General features: G+C 41.7%; 1 protein-coding gene across 10 annotated transcripts in view; it reads right to left on the reverse strand.

Moving 5' to 3' along the window:
- The window catches only part of cspg5a (chondroitin sulfate proteoglycan 5a), a 60,169-nt gene that overhangs the window by 18,972 nt on the left and 22,940 nt on the right, over window positions 1-18,257 (reverse strand). For all 10 annotated transcript variants that reach the window (XM_067600574.1, XM_067600581.1, XM_067600579.1 and 7 more), the window contains exons 2-3: window positions 17,232-18,216; window positions 39-227 (exon numbers count right to left, since the gene is read on the reverse strand). In XM_067600574.1, coding sequence (XP_067456675.1) covers window positions 39-227; window positions 17,232-18,216 — 1,174 coding nt within the window. The remainder of the gene's footprint in view (window positions 1-38; window positions 228-17,231; window positions 18,217-18,257) is intronic.

The following is an 18,257-nucleotide window of genomic DNA, read 5'->3' on the forward strand; positions in this document are numbered from 1 at the left end:
TCGTGCAGAAAAAGAGGAGGATGAACTACTTCGCTCACCTCCGCTTGCGCAGCTTCTTGTTCTCCGTCTTGAGCACGTGGAGCTTCTTGGCGAAGCAGACGATGATCATGAAGAGCAGCAGAACCACCAGAGCCGAGGCGCCCACGGCCAGACACATCACCTGGAACTCGGTCACCACCGACTCGCAGCGAGCTCCCTTGTGCCAGATGTAATCCTGGACATTACATCTGAGAGCAGAGAAGACAAGAGGACAGAGAGTCCAAGTTGAAAGGGAGTCAGGTGGAAGGAAAGACGGAGAGGAAAAATGGGGGGTCACAGGAAAGAAAGAGAAGTATGGAGACAGGGCAGAGAGGAAGGAGGGAGGATGAAAAGGTGAAAGGTGTGAAATAAGAGGAGTGGACAGGAAGAAAACAAAGACAAAGGATGAGTAAGCATGAGAGTTTTTGCATTCATAGCAAGGTATTGTTCATACATTTAGCTTCTAAGCATCATTTAACAGCTTTTACATGCTTTAAAGCCTCTCTTTTCAAATTTAGTTTGCTTATGAACATTCAGGATTTCATTTCTATTCCCGATTATCTTTAACTGCTTCGGTGTGGAATCTGAAAAAAGCTCGAAATGTTTCACAACATGTCGCATGTTACATAAGTCTTCCTGTGTTATTGTGAAGTAATCGACTGCAGACGTGTGAGCAGGACGGAAAGGCCCGCAGGTTTTGAGTGACGGTTCATACAAAAAGGATGATGTCATCACTTTGTGTGTCTTGAAAATAGCATGTGAACAAGTGAAACAGCCCCGGGGGCAATTATTCAGCTGTAAACACGCTCGCTGTCACACACACACACAAACACCCTGTCAAACATACACAAACACAATCATAAAATACATTTGCATTCATAGGATCTAACACAATGCATACGGGCATCCGTGTGTACATCCTGGGCACATATGTGGACACACACACACACACAAAAACACAAACACACACACACACAGCTGCCATCTGAGTCCCAGACTCCCTCCGTAGCCGTTTGGTAGAGTACGGTGTCTGCCCAGGGACATAAACGACGGAGGCAGATGGCTTTGTCTACACACTGTTAGGCGTGTAAAACAGCAAATCTATTTCATCGCTTAACGAGACCATCATGACGCTGCGAGCGACGTATTATTAAAGCGTATTATTCTTTCAATGTGACCGCAGGACTTATTTCTATAAAAAATATTCCATTTAAGGTTTATGTCAGATTTTAAAGATTAATGTAGTTGAAGAGATATATAGTGATTATATAAACATCTGTTCTTTGTGAATTAAATACAGTTTGTGTTCTTATGTTTTAGGAAAATGTACACATAAACAATAAACATGTGAAGTGATTGAACAAGAATGAAATTTATAGTCATAATACTGAGGCTGTAATGCTCATAATACACCAGAAAAGCAAAACTAGATGGATATAAAATGGAAAGAAAACAGCCTATTCTTAGAATCTCTCTACAAGTCTGACAAAAACTTAATGGTGGCCATTTTTGGACACCAAGACTCAACTTGTCAGGCTCTTGTCAATTACAAGCGCAGTTAAGCGCATGTGATGTTTTGGAGGAAACAATAAACTGCAGGATAGAATAGATATGTTTAGTGTCATGCATGTTAACTTTTGCTGATGTTTAGCTTTCCTGTCATGAACTGCAGTGTCAGATAGATGGACATTATGATCTGTTAGTGGTGCTAGATGAAAAGTTGCAACAAATTCATTAGGATTCATCCTCTGAGGGTCCTGAATGTCTGTATCAAATTTAAATTCACTGAGAAATGACCACATCCATAAAACTTTGCAGGTGGCATTTTTCAACTAATCAATGAATTGTTTCGTCTAAAAATGGCAGAAAACAGTGAAAAATGCCCAGCAAAAGTCTTCAGAGTCCATGCTGATGTCTTCAAATTGCTTGCTTTGTCCAAACAACAGTGTAAAATAGGGCTGTAAATAATGATTGTTTTCTTTATTGTCATCAAATCTGTCTGATCTACAGTCCTCCTATCACATAGAACACAAAGAAGCTTTCAATAATCACATTTGAGAAGCTGCAAGCTGAAAATATTTGGCATTTTTGCTCAAAGAATGTCTAAGATTGATCAACACTCTTTCTTGATTAATCGACTAATCGTTGCAGCTTTAATACAAAAAAATTATTCCTCAATATTTCCACTTACTTGTAGTTACTCTCTCAATATTACCTTCATGCTAGTGGTCATTTTGTCAAAGAGAACATCCAGTTTAAGACAGTTTAAGTTTAAGAAAATTCAAGACTGCTGCAGGTAACTTTCCAACCATGAAGGAAGTATATTTCTTATATATTCATCTTGTATTTGCATCAGGACACAGTTTGGGGACTCCGAAGGTCATGACACTCTCTTAAAACCTAAACGAGACCCTTACGTGCAATAATTTAAAACCCTCTTCTTGATGAAAAGTCACATTTTAGACCAAGTGTTTAAAATGCTGCACTGATCACTGCAAAAGTAGGTGAAACTGTAGAAACAGAACTGCTTTAATTAACGGATGACAAAGCAATTAACTGTGTTCTATTTCCTCCTTCTCACTGTCACACAGTGGCCAGTAGACCATCACACACACACACACACACACACACAGACGAGGGAGTATAGGTTGAATGGAGGTGTCGGGGTGTGTGCGGCCACTCGGCTACGCTCCCTACATGCTAAGCAGGCTCCTTTCACAGGCCGACTTCCTGTATCCTTCCTGAATCCTTGACGCTTTTTTTTTTTTTTTTGATTTTGCCAGCTGAAGGGAAACGCTGGCAACGAGCCAGAAGGCATTTTGAGTGTCGGCATATGTGAGAAAAGAGAGAGAGAGAGAGAGAGAGAGGACTGACGCACCATATAACACATTTTCAAGGAGACTTCAATGCACTCAACCTCCGAGCGTTTCTGTGTTCGTACAAAGAAGAGGTTTATGTAAGTCAGAGTTAGATGGAAGGGAGGAGGGGAGGAGGGGAGGGTGCAAATGGAGAGCGAGAGAGAGAGAGAGAGAGAGAGAGAGAGGGATGAATAAAGGAAGGCGGCGAGTGAGAGAGAGAGAGAGGATGTGCTGGTCGTCATGGCAACCCAGCTGAGCGGCAAACCAAGCAGATGCGGCGCTTGACATGTCATTCCATCACACGCACGCGTCCTCGCTCAGCTGTCCAGAGGGATTGTCGTGTTTTAGCAGCCAGTTCCCGTTTTCTTTTTCTCTCTTCCTCCCCCTCTCCCTTCCCCTCCTCCTCCTCTCCTGCTTCTTCTCCCCCACTGCTTGTCTTCTTGAAAATCTCCTTTCTTGTTCACTGGCTCTTTACCTCCCCATCTTCCCTCCCCTCCTCCCTCCTCCCTCCTGCACTTTGCTTAGCGCCTCAAGCTGAATCATGTCCCTGCTTTTCAGTTCCAGCGACTGACTTTTTGGAATATATGGACATTTCAGTCACAGAGATGCTCATAACATTTGTTGCAGGAATAATGTTGAAAAAAATGGTAAGAAATCTTCTTAGCAACTTATAAGCTGGGGGGGACGACTGTCAGGCAGATGTAAAGTAACCAAAAACATGATTTATTCTGATTCCAATCAAGTTAATACAAACCAGGTGAAATCAGACATGGTGCAACACTCCTTCCCTCCTCAGCCTCATGTTGTTGGTTTTTTTCCTCCAGCTTATTGGTTGCCTACAGTTTTATGAGCACATCTGTGACTGAAACATCCAACTTCCCAGAGATAGCCGTACCGTCAGGGCTATCGAGCAGTGGATCCCAACCGTTTTCCTTAAGAAATGTTTACGTCTGTATTGTTATATCTCTTTAGTTTTAACTACATGCTACTATATATTTTACTTTTTGACACATTCAATGTTCTCCTCTCGCTGACGCTTAGACATTTAAAATCAAGAGGGCACCAAGTGTGTATTAATCTGCAGCTGAAAATAGTCCCTGACAAATGTACCATTTACTCCTGTCTGAGAAATATTTGATAAAAAACTACAGTGTCAAGCTTTTAGGGGATTTTAGGGTATTACTCAGCCTTTTAAAAAAATGAACCCATGTTTAAAGATTTATGTCTTCTGTAAGAACTAATGGGGTTTGGGGCTGAGTGCTACTGGGAGGTTAGGGAAGTCAGACAGTGCTGAGAAACGTACTGACAAAATGTTTTCTTGGGATTTGTTGACAATGAGAAAAAAAAAAAAAAAACTGTACACTGGCTTTATTATCTTGTAAGATTATTGGAATGTAATTTAACAACCTGACATGAGGGGAAACAGCTCTTGGCTGAATTTCAAAGACAACTTTAAGGATTGGATTTCTTTCTCCAAAAGTCTCACATCCCGAACAGCTGCAAAGAGCAGAAATCAAATTGGAAACGACTCCTCATCAGGGAGAAAAAACCCTCTAATGTCAAACCTCTTTAAACGTTAAAGATGTGCGACCGGCATCTCTTTCCTTCCCCCCTTATAAAATCTCCCACCATGCGTCTCACAGACCTTCCCGACGTGTCCCACAGCAGAATCTTTTCCCCTCCCCGACCCGTTATTATTTCCATCAGCGTGGCTCGCCGCTGCCACGTTTAAAGCGTCTTTGCGGCCCGACAGGAATACAACAGTATTAGCATCAAGGCGGTCTGGGTAACATTACAAAGAGCAACAAATCTTCTCAATATTTACCTGATTAAGCCGGCCCACTGGGGTGAGAGAGGGAGAAAGAGCCTTTCATTTAACTTGCAAAGGGTGACAATGGTGCAGATGGGGCTGTGGAGCTCTAATAAGACCCCCTGCTGGTTTTGATGAGGAGTAATGGAGGATGAGAAGGAGGGGGGAGATGTGAAGGCTAATGAGGAGAAGGGCAGGGGGGAAGAGAGGAGAGTGTTCAAGGGCAATTCGAGACAGACGGGTCAGTTGATTTGGGGCTAAAGGCTGAAACTGAAAATACTGATATCAGCTCCAAACCAGGAAGTCATCATACTCCTGCTTAACTTATAATTCATTTTTATTATAACTTTTATTTTCATAGTTTTGGTGATGACATTGCACGGATAAGATTTGGGAACACAGTGACATCGCTTTTCAAAGCAGAAGATGAGCAGAAGGATTAGACAGGCTGTAGCTAAACTTTATAAGTTTGGTTAATAATTTTACCTTCGTTTTCTCTTTCAAATGAAGTTAGTTTAACACAGGAGTTTAAAACCCATCTGATCACCTGACTCCTGGTGTTTTTTGCATCATTTGAGTTCTTTTTGGCATTGTGATCTTTGTAATTACGATAGTAAAAACTATGAAAATGCAGTAAGACCCAAGTTGTAATGAACCAAAATTATCCACGTTTTGCTTGTTTGTTAGCAGAATGAACGATTTTAATGAAACTAGGTTCAAAGTTTAAGGACCAAGGAATAATTGAATAGTCTTTGGTGAGTCAAGAGAGGATCCGGAAATTTAGGGATGGTTAATAATGCTTACCACTGAAGTCTCCCAAAAGTCTTACAAAAAGGTGCTTTGAATCATAAACCCTAACGCTGTCGATCACTTGTACTCATTTTATTTATGTTATTTATGTTTCAGGTTAAAGGGAAGGTAAGGGTAAAACGTCTGAGGACTCAAATGTCATAAATAAAATGAAAACATTACAAAGGGAGCAATAATGTGCAGGATTTTTTTTCTGTATAATTTATTATAGAGAGTCATTCAGAGAATAAATACCACTGCTGTGGCTTCACAATCCTCTAAATTTGTTATTTTCATGACAGAAAATCTTACTAATCAGCATCTGGATCTGCATCAAAGCATTGGAGAGAAATGTATGTTATGCGTGTGTCACATTTGATTCACGTAAGTAGGCGCAAAAAAGCAAAAGTGCTCTCAATTGCCCTACATTGCACTGTTTATAAGAATTCAAAACCTTGATCTGCACTAAAAATGTCTTCTAATGTTCCAGCAAACTTCATTCAAGTCTGCGGACGAGTTTTGGAGAAGTAATAACACATTTAAAGGATTATTTTCTAGCTTTTCTAACGGTCAGTACATGTTTCTTTGTGAAGGGAAAGATGATTTTCTTTTGCGACATGGAGCAAAAAGAGAGGAGAAACTTTTTTAGGAAGATGTTTGGAAGGTCAGAGGAAAGAACAAGCAAACAGAAGGCCGAAGCTAACGTGGAGGTAAAACACTGACTGACAGGAGAGGACACAACAGGGTGTTTGTTGAATATTTTAGCATAAATCCTATATATGCATCAAAGCAACGTTTCCTCCTTGAAGAAATTGATGCAGTAGCTGCAGAAAGGAGGAAAAATTGAGTCGAGTCGAAGCAGAAGAAACGACCGTTTGAGAGCAGCACCCAAAGAGAGAGAGAGAGAGAGAGAGAGGTGGATCTGATGATAAAAGGCCAGCAGAGGACGGGAGAACGTTCAGCCTGGTGCCTCAGCTCTGACTATAAAACATCAACTTTAATACTGGCTCTGAAACAAAACTTCATTTGGTTTTCTTTGTTGAATAAAAGCAAACTTTCTCATCACGCTGAGGGGCTGTGGGAGGGGAAGGACGAGCGTGGGTCAGGTTGAGAGCAAAACACTCCGACGAGAGGATTTTTTATTTTAAAATGCTGACAGAGAAAAGACGGAGAGAGACTGTGGAGCTCAGAGTCTGATCTCATCTGATTAAATGACTTTATGGAGAAAGTTAATTAAGTGAAGACAGAGGATGAATGTGTGTATTTTTTTTTTTTGTTTTAACGAGAAAAAGATGCTGGGTAAGAAAGAGATGGAGTTCATATAAAATAGCTGTATGACATCAACAGCATCCATCTCAGAGGCATCAGTGGTGGACTGGACGCTTTTACTCTCTACATTAGTAGAAGTTATGAATAAATTAGTGTTTTGTAGTCTTATGAAATGCTCCAGTTGGGATTTGCTATGTTGCAAGGAGCGCTAGTTTATTTAAAGGTAACTCTGAGGGGTTGAGAGATGATTTATAGGACAGAATAGAACAAAAAAATTGCTTTTATTCTCACTAATCTTTGCTTTTTCATTGTGAGACACCAGATAAGAGAACATCACTAACTGCTCACAGATCAACTCTAGACGTGCAACCTTTAGTTACAAAGGATAGTGAGTAGGTACTGCATTGCTAAAACAACTGATATAGAAGTTCTGCTTCTATGTTTGGGGATGATAAGGAGGGTTCTCCATCCTTGTAAAGATCTTCTTAAGAAAGCTATTAACTTTCTGCTCTTTATGAGACAATTTTGTGCTTCATTTTTAACTATATGTGGATTTTCGTACCACTGGTATATATACTTATACTTTACCAGCAAAGTTCACTTTGAGAAAATGAAGACTGTGATAATTAGTCATGTGACTCAAATGTATTTATCACACCTGTGAGTACTCAGCAGTTGTATTGAGTGGACCTGAAGAAGCTAGAAGTCATTACAGTGTGCGGTGCTATATTCTGATTTTCACCTTATATGTTCCTGCGACCGACCAGCACCTGTCTGAAAATACTGGCTGTGCATGGAGAGTCCTGTCCTTTTATTTACCAGCAAACAGTTTATGATAATTCAACTCAACTTAACCCTCCTGTTGTCCTCCTGGGTTAAAATTGACCCGAGGTGTCATTATGTTAAATTGAAATGGTTTTAAAACAGTATCCTGACAGTATCCCTTTTTACATATAGCAGTCTGCCATAATCCATCAACATATTTTCCTCTAATCTCAACTCTAGTTAAAATAATTCATAATTTCTTATGTCAATCCTCGGGTCAATTTTGTCCTCCCGGGTCAAAATTGACCCGATGACAACAGAAGGGTTAATTATCTGGATAATTGAGTGTCTTTGACTGTACGATATGAATGTGTGATTCAACTTGTCATTGCTTCTATAAATTGTATAAATTCAAATGTTCATCAGATAAGAGAGAGAAATAAAAACCCATTATGAGGACAGGAGCTCTGTGCTGCAACAGATTCCTGATGTCTGTAAGATTCAGCAGCTGCACTTAGACAAACTGAGAAAACAATAAATAAAAAGCAATAAAAACGAACAAAAAGATACTGATCATAAAATCCAGACCGCCTCACGTATTATGTTCTTTTTTAGGTCAGATGCTTTTTGTCTTTCATCAGCCATCCTCCCTAGATTTCCCTGAGGCCTCCGGTCCACTGCACCACATTGAAAACAAACCAGCTTAAATAAAATATCACTGGATCAGCTTCCATTATGCAGATGGAACCATTATAACCTTATTAGTAACCACAGTGGGGAGAAAACTGCTGCTCCATTCAATCAGTAATGCTAAATCCCTCGATTTCAAATCTGAAAGGAGATCTGAAAACATGACGACATAATCAGTGTTCTCCATTTGGCATTAGAATTTAAACCATGGTAATAACATTAAGATACTTGCAGCCATTTTTTCAGGTGATGTTCTTTTTTCCTGTGTTTAGGCCAAGTAGCAAGAAGAGAAGTATTTCTGGACATGGAGAGTGGTGAAGCATGAAGATGTGTACAGTCCAATAAAAGCCAAAAAAGTATATTTACAGCACAGCTAAGCTAAGCTGGAAAAACACACTCTCGGTACATTTACTTACCTCCTGCTGCACCATCCAAAACAATTATTTTAAATCGTCGGTGAGCAAAAAATATAAATTTAGCAGATTTCTGTTTGCTTGTCGTAATCAAATGTCATCTGCTGTGGAGCTGTCTGTCTCCGCTACCAACAGACTGTGTTAACCTTTGTGCTATCGTATATAAAGAGAAGCCGGTGAACACGTTAATGAGTCAGCTTCGTTATTCACTCAGCATGGATCTGTGGATACGACCGTAACCAAAACCTATTTAAATAAACCCCTGAGTCTCTGGAGAACACTCAAAACACCATAAACTCCAAACTAATTACCGGTAAACAGATGTGGCTCGTGCTCACAGTTACTTTAACCATCAGCAATCAAGGGAATGTAGTTAAAACTTCTTCAGTGTTTCCAGTTTTAGCTTTCCTTAACTGAACACGTGGATTCATCTTGATCCACTCAAATAATGGAAAACAAAGTAGACAACCAGTTTGCTTGTAGATCAGAACTGATTTCTACAAAGTTTGCTGGACAGATTGGCTTCAGATCTTGGTCCCAACATCATTTATAGCTGTCAAATTGCATCCTGTAATCAATTGATTTCAATAGAATCACCACAATGTTTGGATTTGCGTGCAGGAAAAAAAGTTAATTTGTTCAGTGCAATCAGGGAGAATTCAGCTTTGGGAAACTTTGACATGTGCACCGTTGACCAGTTGCAAACCGTCTTGACAGCTACAGCATGTGGCTCCACATAAAATCACAACTTTTTGAACTTTGGAGAGAGCCAGTCTTCTTATATCAGCAGATCTTGTGTATTATCACCGACATAAAGTCAGAGATTGGTTCACTTGTAATGGATGTTTATTGTAATCATTAGGGCCGCCCCAAATGTTGATGATCTGATCCATCAGTCGAGAAGCCCTCTGAGTTGATTCCAATCACTGACTTTTTTTTTTTTTTTACAGCTGTGTCATTGTATAAAGAGTAACGCAGGGTGACAACATGACAAGCTGCTGCTCCATCTCTGACGCTCTCAGCTCCGGTGTTGAATGTTTAGCAAAGTCGCCTTAACAACTTTTGAAGCAGACACTTGTTCTCTACAGCCTCCTTCACTGTCCGTTGTGATCAACTCCTCCTCGGCTGACGGCGCCGTCAGCAGCCGGCAGGATTTTATAACCGAACTATGACCAGGACGCAAACTTTTTATTTTTCTCTGGCTGTGTACAAACACATTAAAACATGACTCTTACTGGTAAAATATGAGACTGATGTAGGTTGTTATCGGAGGTTAGCACGGTTAGCACTTGAATAATATTGAATAATATTTCTCATAATCACTGGGAGGATATATTGAAGAAATAAAGTTTATAGATTTATAAGTAAAGTTTGGGAACAGAGACCACGCCGAGTACACATCCCATTTTAGGCACACCTTATCCGTTCTTCTCCCCTCGTCTCAGTTGCACCCCTCTCTTTTCATCAACCACTCTCTCTCCTCTGTTTTAACACAGGAACAGGGGGCTCTATCCAGGTGATGGACTGGAGTCTCAACCTTCTCCCCCCCCGTTCCCTCCTACCTCCCCACCGTCGGCAGTTGTCATCCAGTCGACATACCGTACATCTATCTTCAACCCTCAACCCTCCATTCTGTGTTCCTCAACTCTAACACCTCACCCCCTTTCCTCCCTCCATCCCTAATCCCTTCATCAGGTTCTCCAACCCATCCATCAACATATCAGCTCTCTTTCATTATCTCAATTAAACTATTGAAATCTAACGTTCTTGGCGTGGTCTCAGTTAGAGAGAGAAACATTAGTGATGATGTATTTCTTCAGACAAAGAGACCAAAGATCGAGACTGAGAGAGCTGATAGACTCTTCAATAGAGCCTGTTAGTCCCGCCCACATAGAGATCAATTAAAATCTTATGACTCTGTCTTTGTGTGTGTGTGCGTGCGTGTGCATGTGCAATGAACCTAATAGTCAAAACTTAGTTACCCTGCAGCAAAATAACCACTGCCAAAAAGAAATTTGTGTGTGTATGTGTGTATGTGTGTGTGTGTGTGTGTAGTCAACAATTGAATACGTCAGTCCAGATTACTTTTGGCAAAAACAAACTGTGTGTGTGTGTGTTTGTATGTGTGTGTCTCTGTGTGTGTCTTTTGTCCCGTCCTTCTCAGCTATCATAAATCTCGTGTGTGTGTTTGACCTCTAGCCTGATTCCACGACCCCACGCTCTTTGACTTGGAAGTGATCCCTAATACACACATAATCCTGTGTGTGTGTGTGTGTAGGTTATACATGTGTGTGTATGTGAGTGTGTTTCCATGATGTGGTCATGAAATCTAAAATGGATACAAACTGCTGTTAGTGCTCAAAGCTTCCCTTAATTACATCAAGCTGCAGGACACACACACACACACACACCAGTAAATTCGACCTGGCTCTCCTCACTCGTTTCCATACTGGCAAGCGTTACAACATTCTGACTCATTCTTGCACTTATTTTCTCCTCCATCTCATCTCTATTTCTCTGTCCACTCTTTTCTCTCTCTTTCATTTCCTGTTGATAGTTTCTTGCTCTCCCGATCACTCTTTTGGTGTCTTTCACTCCCCACTTTCTTACTTTTTAAATATCTTCCTTCACAAACACTCAGGATATATAAACGCCGCTCTCCTCCTTTTTGTCCTTTTCTTTCTGTTTCTCCGACACACACACACACACACACACACACACACACACACACACACCCTCGTTTTCACCCACGTTCCTTTCCTTCCCTCCCTCTGTTTTCTCATCTGTTTCTCCGAATATGGTCCTCAATCCCGCGGCTCCAGAGAAGGAAACGATTTACGACCTTAACGCTGTCAGATCCCATCAGTCGGAGGGACAGGAGAGCCAGTGCCGGAGATGCCACAGATAGCTTCAGAAAAAAAAAAAAAAAGATAGCAGTCTGTGTTTACACAGACTGGCTGAGGTTTAGAGTTAAAATCTCACAAAATGAACGCAGTCATAAACGTGTGTTTTGGCCTCGCTTTATTCAAGCGTATTCGACCACTGGAGTGTGCCTGCAGTCTGTGTTTTTAAGCCACAGTGAAAGTGACAGTGCAGGCATGTGCTGCAGCTAAACTAGAAACACACACAGACTCAGTGAGTGTGTGTGACAGCTTAGACTCAGACTGAGCCAGGAACTCCAGTATTTTCTTTTGCTTTCTTTCAGATCCTTTTTTGCTCTCGCCGTCTCTATATAGTCACGGAATCCTCAAACTTCAGGATAAGTGCGAATATTTTGCCCATATTAAAAAAGTTTTTTTGTGTTTTCACCTCAGTTTGTACTCATTAAATCTCATCCTGAGGCTTAAGAAGTCCACTCCCAGTGATTTAGCTCTTGTATTCCCATAAAGTTGCTGGACTCACAAGAGACAATTTTCATAAAGAAAGCTGAAAATCAACAGAAAATATCCTGACTTTTACTCCCTCGTATGGGTCAAGCTCCAAAAACAACGGATCCTACAATTCCCACAATGCAATTCAGTAGAATCTTTTCATTAGACCCTCCCTGCCTGGTAGATATCTTTCAAATTGCAGGCAAACAGTTTGTCTCAAAGCCCAATTAAGTGTAAAATCAATGAGTGCCTCTTTAAACACACTCTGCTAACAGTGTACATGACCTGCAGAGTGTTGTTAATCTATAACTGTTAAGTATGTGCGTTTATAGAGCAAGGTTTTCTTTCTTTAAGTAATGACATTGTTTTAATTATGATGTAAATTTGCCATGTACATATATTAATAATAATTTATCTAATTATTGTTCCTCTTGATGTCATTGTCTGCTATTTATGTAAAAATAATTAATGCAAAACCTTGTTTGAGTGCAATATGGGGATGAAAATGAAATGATACCTACATATCTATAATCACTACATTTCTAAATTCTATAACAACTTTAGCAGCTTATCAGTAACAGTTATTGAGCATATAGGAAGGTATGCGTCCCAGCGCTTCAGGTCCGTATTTCTTTCTGAAGGAAAGAGATATGACAGGCTGGTCTGAGGTCAGTAAACACTACTTCAAAGGGTCGTATGTTTTACTGCAGACGGCTAAAGGTCCAAACATTCATCCTGCTGTAATTGAATTGGCCTGATGTATGAAGCAGCTGCAGTTCAGCTGCACGCACCATCACACACACACACACACATGAACTCACAGTTTCACATGTACACACAAACTCAGTCACATGTGTGTAATCTGACACACAGTCATGCCTAAAACACATACACACACGCACACGCACATAGAGGAACATATTGGTCCTCATCTGTGCCAGCGCTCCATTGACCCATATTGCGCTTTTGCCCAGCAGTAAAACGCCTCTCTAGCCGTCAACTGACTCACTCTCAGGAGGTTCATCACTGCTACTATCTGCTGACTGAGGTCCCAAATCTGCCCTAAATATCTGGATCATGTTGGAGTTTTTTTTTTTCAACAGAGCTGTGCAAGCTTTGCTCTGTTTCCCTCTCAGTCAGTACGAGTTGTCACTTGGTGCTTTTTTGGAAAGAAGTCCAGTCTTAAAAGTTGCCAAATCTTAGCAAGAAAGTCGCTAATTAAAGGAGATGATTCAAACAGATAATTTTTTACCAAATCTCACATTTAATTTGAAATCATCATTCATGTCAGCTGTCTGGTTGATGCTGATTAATGTCTCAAACTTCAAGTGATGATCTGTTGATATTAAACCATCATGTGCAACACCTTTTTCCTTCATGAAATTTTTCAATGCCGCAGTAGATCGTTTGTTATTTCAAATGGTTCATATCAAATGGCAATCCTCATATGTCAAGGTGTCAAAGGTCAGGGAGGATCAGGGTCATTATCACAGTATGCGGTGAGTGTAATCGGAGTGTGGAGGTTAGAGCGAGCAGGGGGTGGAGACATGCTGTGACCTGCTGAATATAACCTTGAGGTGGAGTCACAGGGGTCATGGGTGGTGAACTGGGATGGGGGCTGACTAGAGACATAAATCTCTGTCCTAGTTATTTCAAAGCAGGTAAATCTTGGCTTCTCTAATCGTCTCCTGAGTCATTCAGTGTCTCATATTTTGTTGTGGTTTAGACTGAGATGTGTCTGGTATTTTTATGTGTGTGCATGAGTGTGTTTGTGTGTGTGTGTGTTGATAAGAGTGTTGGCAGAGTCAGCCAGTCTAATATTTTCCACATCAGCTCCAGTCAGGAGGCCGGTGTGCATAAATTTGCATGTTAACCGGTGCAGCTGTTCACTAATTGGAACTCTCTTCTCACTGATTGGTTGATTCATTCATTTCATAATTATGGGGAAATGTGTGCAAAAATCTTTACCATTTGGAACTGTGAAGCCTATGTTTATGTGATTGATAGCACAAACACACACACTAACAAAAAAAATATCACCCTCACCTCTGACTCTGTTACATCTAATCATTTTTTTCACATATTAATCACATATTTCTTTGTGATTAAATAGCTATTTCCATGTTTTTGGTGCAGCCATTTACCCTAAACTACTACTAAAAACTACATCTCCCAGAATACCTTTTAAGAATTCCTTGAGCTTAAGTTTTGTCGCATAGGACTGAAAAGAAAACATGTTAAAACAGCAGTGTGAGGCTACAGTGAGTGTATACTGTAAATCAATCTTTAGGCCTCGTGTATGATGCATTTCTTCCTGTATGGATGTTGAACGTCAGCACAAAATTGGTGGCTGTAGAAAGAAGCCTTTTTTTATTCTCAGGGACTGTCACTGAAAACCTGGGGCCTCATTTATTAAACCATGCATAGAACAATTTCTACATGTGTTTAAGAACACTCTGTACAAACAAGAAAATACATATTCATCGAACATGTACACACACAGAGCATCCTGGTAGCTGAATGGTTACTGTGTATGCCACATAACCACAACATCCTTGGTTCAATTCCAGCCAGGGACTGTTGTTGCACGTCATGCCCTCCCTTTCTCCTTATTTTGTCTGCCTCCTCCCTATCCCCTGTCCAATAAAGGCAAAATATGCAAAAAAAAAACAAACTTCAAGCAACAGACAATGATGAATCTCATCTCTGCTACATACTTCTGCTCGTGCATGTACAGGCTTATTTACATAGAGTAATGTCCCCAGAGTGTTTTAAAGACATGTCAGTGAGCCACACTGTTGCACTGGGTGGCATGTTCCTTCACCATGAAGAGCTTTGGGCACAGTAGTTTGTTTAGAAACAGCTCCAAATACTTATAACAGTGATCATGTTTTCAGTCTCTGGAGAGTAAGCACAAGTTTGCATTGATTCCTTCCTTGGTTCCATTAAAGGGGACCTAATATGCTCATTTACAGTTCTATATTTTTATTTTTCAACTCCACTAGAGTAGCTTTGCATGATTCACAGTTCAAAAAACTCCTTATTTATCTTCTACTGGCTCTTTATGCAGCCCCTCAGTTCAGCCTCTGTCTCTAACAGGTGGTCTTAGCTCCTGTCTCTTTAAGGCCCCCTCCAAATGAGCCCAATCTGTTGGCCAGCTTTCTGGAAGCCTGCCAAAGGGCAGCCGTATCAGAGTTGTGTAAAGTTACCGTTGATGCAAACCCAACATTTCCTGCTTTATTGCTTCAAATCAAAAGCTTCTAAATGACTAAATAATGGGATACTTTCATTAAGAAGACTTTACAGGAAATTAAATGCGTTCCTCACTGCAGAGCTTCGTTAGCAGCGCTAAAAAACGGTCGATACAACAACATATGGAGATATTTGAAGCTATTTGTTCAGTGGATCAGTTAGAAATAATGCAGGGAGGAGGAGTACAAGCAGAAACAGCCACAGTGATGATGATGTTTGATGAAGAGCTGCAGACAACCAGCACACCTCCAACAGGTAAACTATTTATTTTACTTTGCTGTGCTGTGAAATGGAAAAACACTCACAGCGTGCCAGCTCGATGCGAGTCACAGCTCAGCCTGACTGCCCCCAAAACAATGGAAAAATGCCAAAAACAAGAGTTTTTGCTCACAAGGATTACTTCTACATACATTTACCTCATTATTTGACACATTGGCCACGTTTAATATGAACATCCAACATTGTAACATAATATATATGACTGAAAATAAAGAAAAGCATAATAGGTCCCCTTTAAATATACAGTGTGAACGACAGCACTCAGTATTAGAAATCAGGAAAGCTATCGCTCAAAACACACCATGAAAGATCCTCCCCCTCCCCCCATCCGCAGCAGCTCTAATCCTGAACCCAGCATGTTGTGTAGCTGTTCTCATCACAGATCGGGACATTTTGATCCACAGACGCACTGTGATTGTTGACTTTCAGATGCATTGGCAGAGGACTCGTATTGAGCTGAAACCATCCTGTGGCTTACACCATATTTTCATAAATGATTCTCTAATCCATTTGACTTTAGACCTCCACCTAGATTCATCACTACACCAACTCTATTGGGTTGCGTATTGAGGAAAGTCATTACTGTAGTTTGTGGCAGATGCCCAGAAGGCAGGTCATATAGTAATGGGACAGGGTAGCAAGCAAAAGATGAAAATAATATCAATATACAGTCCAGTGTGTGTGTATGAGTGAGTGTTTGAGTTGCTTGTATTGCAGTTTCAGTGCACGTGTGTGTCTGTATACAGTTTTCATGTCTCCAGCTCTTGCAGAAGAAAACCAAATCTCAGAATGCAGCCTGGCAGACGAGGGGACATTTGCTCATAAAAGTCTCTTGTTAAAAAACACAATAATGTGCTGGTTTATATTCTGCACTGAGCTTTTCCACATGTTGCTGACCAGACAGTTTCACGGAGCCTAATACATCATGTGACACAACTTTTTTTTAACATGCTGGTGTCTGATTGCTCTGTAGAACTTGGGGTGGGTGCTGCAGAATGTATTTGTTGGTGATTAAACATGCAAATGAGAGACCCTGATGAAGCCTGCCACAGCTGCAAGGCTCTGGTTTTTAAATGTTTTTAAATGGTTTCAGCACAGTTAGCTGCACCACAGACTGAAATATCTCCATCACCTTTGCATCATGGGTGATGCAACAGGATGTGCAATGTTGCCATGGAGTTAGTATGGAGGTAGGCGTGAGTTTTTTTTAGCCTATATTTACTTACTTATTTTTATATTGTGGAGAATCTGCACCACAACAGAGAGCTGAAGTGAGAGCTAAACTTTCAGGTTTTGTTCCAGAAGTAAGAAAACCTACTTCAAGATCTGTTCAAATCCTTTGAACAGAACTTTTCTCAATAGTATGTTGTATGGCTTGCTTCATATGTTTAGACAAAGACAGGAGTTTAAGAGTTTTAGGAGTTTTGTTTATTCAATATTCATGTTTTTTAGTGGCCTTTAACAAACACCTTTTCCTACATGCCCTAGACGTTTGCGGGCTAAGTGTCACGGCTCATGGAAGTCCTTATATCTGTATCTGTCATGCATTATTATTACAGTTATTATGAGAAGAATGAGTACGGTCTTTATGCAAAATGTCTGAAGATTGATGCAAAGTTACAGCCTGTATACTGCTGCACGGACGTGGCTCGTTTTGTGAATGCAGTGTGCAGTAAATACTTGTGTCACATATTGAATGTTTGTGTCTATGTCATACCTGCAGAAGACTCCCATGCCCTCCAGCAGGTAACACTGTCCGCTGTTGAAGCAGTAGTTGGGCAGCATGTCGCAGGGTGAGCGGCAACTTCCGTTCACCAACTGGTAACCCACGCGGCATCCGCCCATCCCGTCTGACCCATCCACAGGTGAGGCCGCCGGAGGAACCGCTGCAGGGACATTTGGTACCGGAGCTCCAGCACCAGGAAAGGAGCCTGATCCTGGGACTCGGGGCCTGGAGCGAGCTGGAGACCCAGCGGACATCCGGAGGTCTTCGTCGCTCTCGTAGGCGTCGGTTGTGGTGCTGTAGGTGTACTCATCAGCAGTGGGAGACACGCCGTCCTCGTAGGGCGTGAGGTAGTCGTAGTTGTCTGGCATCGCCCAGGAGGTCGGGTCGCCACCCTGAAGCTCGTGGGCCAGTGATGAAGTGGAGGGCGTGGCCAGGTCAAGGCTGCGTCCACGAGAGGAGGGGTCAAAGAAGTCCACATGAAGGACATCGGGGTTAGAGGGGTTGGTGGCGGGCGAGGGTGGGGCGGTGGTGGTGGTGAAAAGGTGGTCCAGGTCAAACATGGCTGTGTCCTTGCCGTGGATCCAAGGCGGCTCGGTGCGTGGCAGACGCACCTCCTCTTCTTCGTCCTCCTCCTCGCCCTCCATGACTTCCTGTTTGGGCGGAGTGCCAGGCAGCAGGTGCTCCGTCTCAGCCGAATCAGGGATGAGCTGAGGCGGGGCTGCCACGCCCACTTCCTCCACCACAGGAACCACTGTTTCACCAAACATGCCGCTGCTCTGGTCCTCCTCCTCGCCAGCGCGGGGGATCCGGCCCGCCCTCTGGGTCACAGGGTTGACAGTGTCGGGACTGGCTGAGCTGCTCATCCTGGTCACAGCGATGACCTTGTTGACCTTGACAGGCCCCTCCTCCTCGTTAAGCAGGGAGGTAACATTGGCTGCGCTGTCCGGCTCAGTGGCATTGATCCCCACAACGTTCCCTGGAAACACACAGAAAAGGTTTCTTAGTACAAACATAAAC

The sequence above is a fragment of the Thunnus thynnus genome, chromosome 10 (genome assembly GCF_963924715.1).
Source record: "Thunnus thynnus chromosome 10, fThuThy2.1, whole genome shotgun sequence".
Classification (NCBI taxonomy): Eukaryota; Metazoa; Chordata; class Actinopteri; order Scombriformes; family Scombridae; genus Thunnus; species Thunnus thynnus.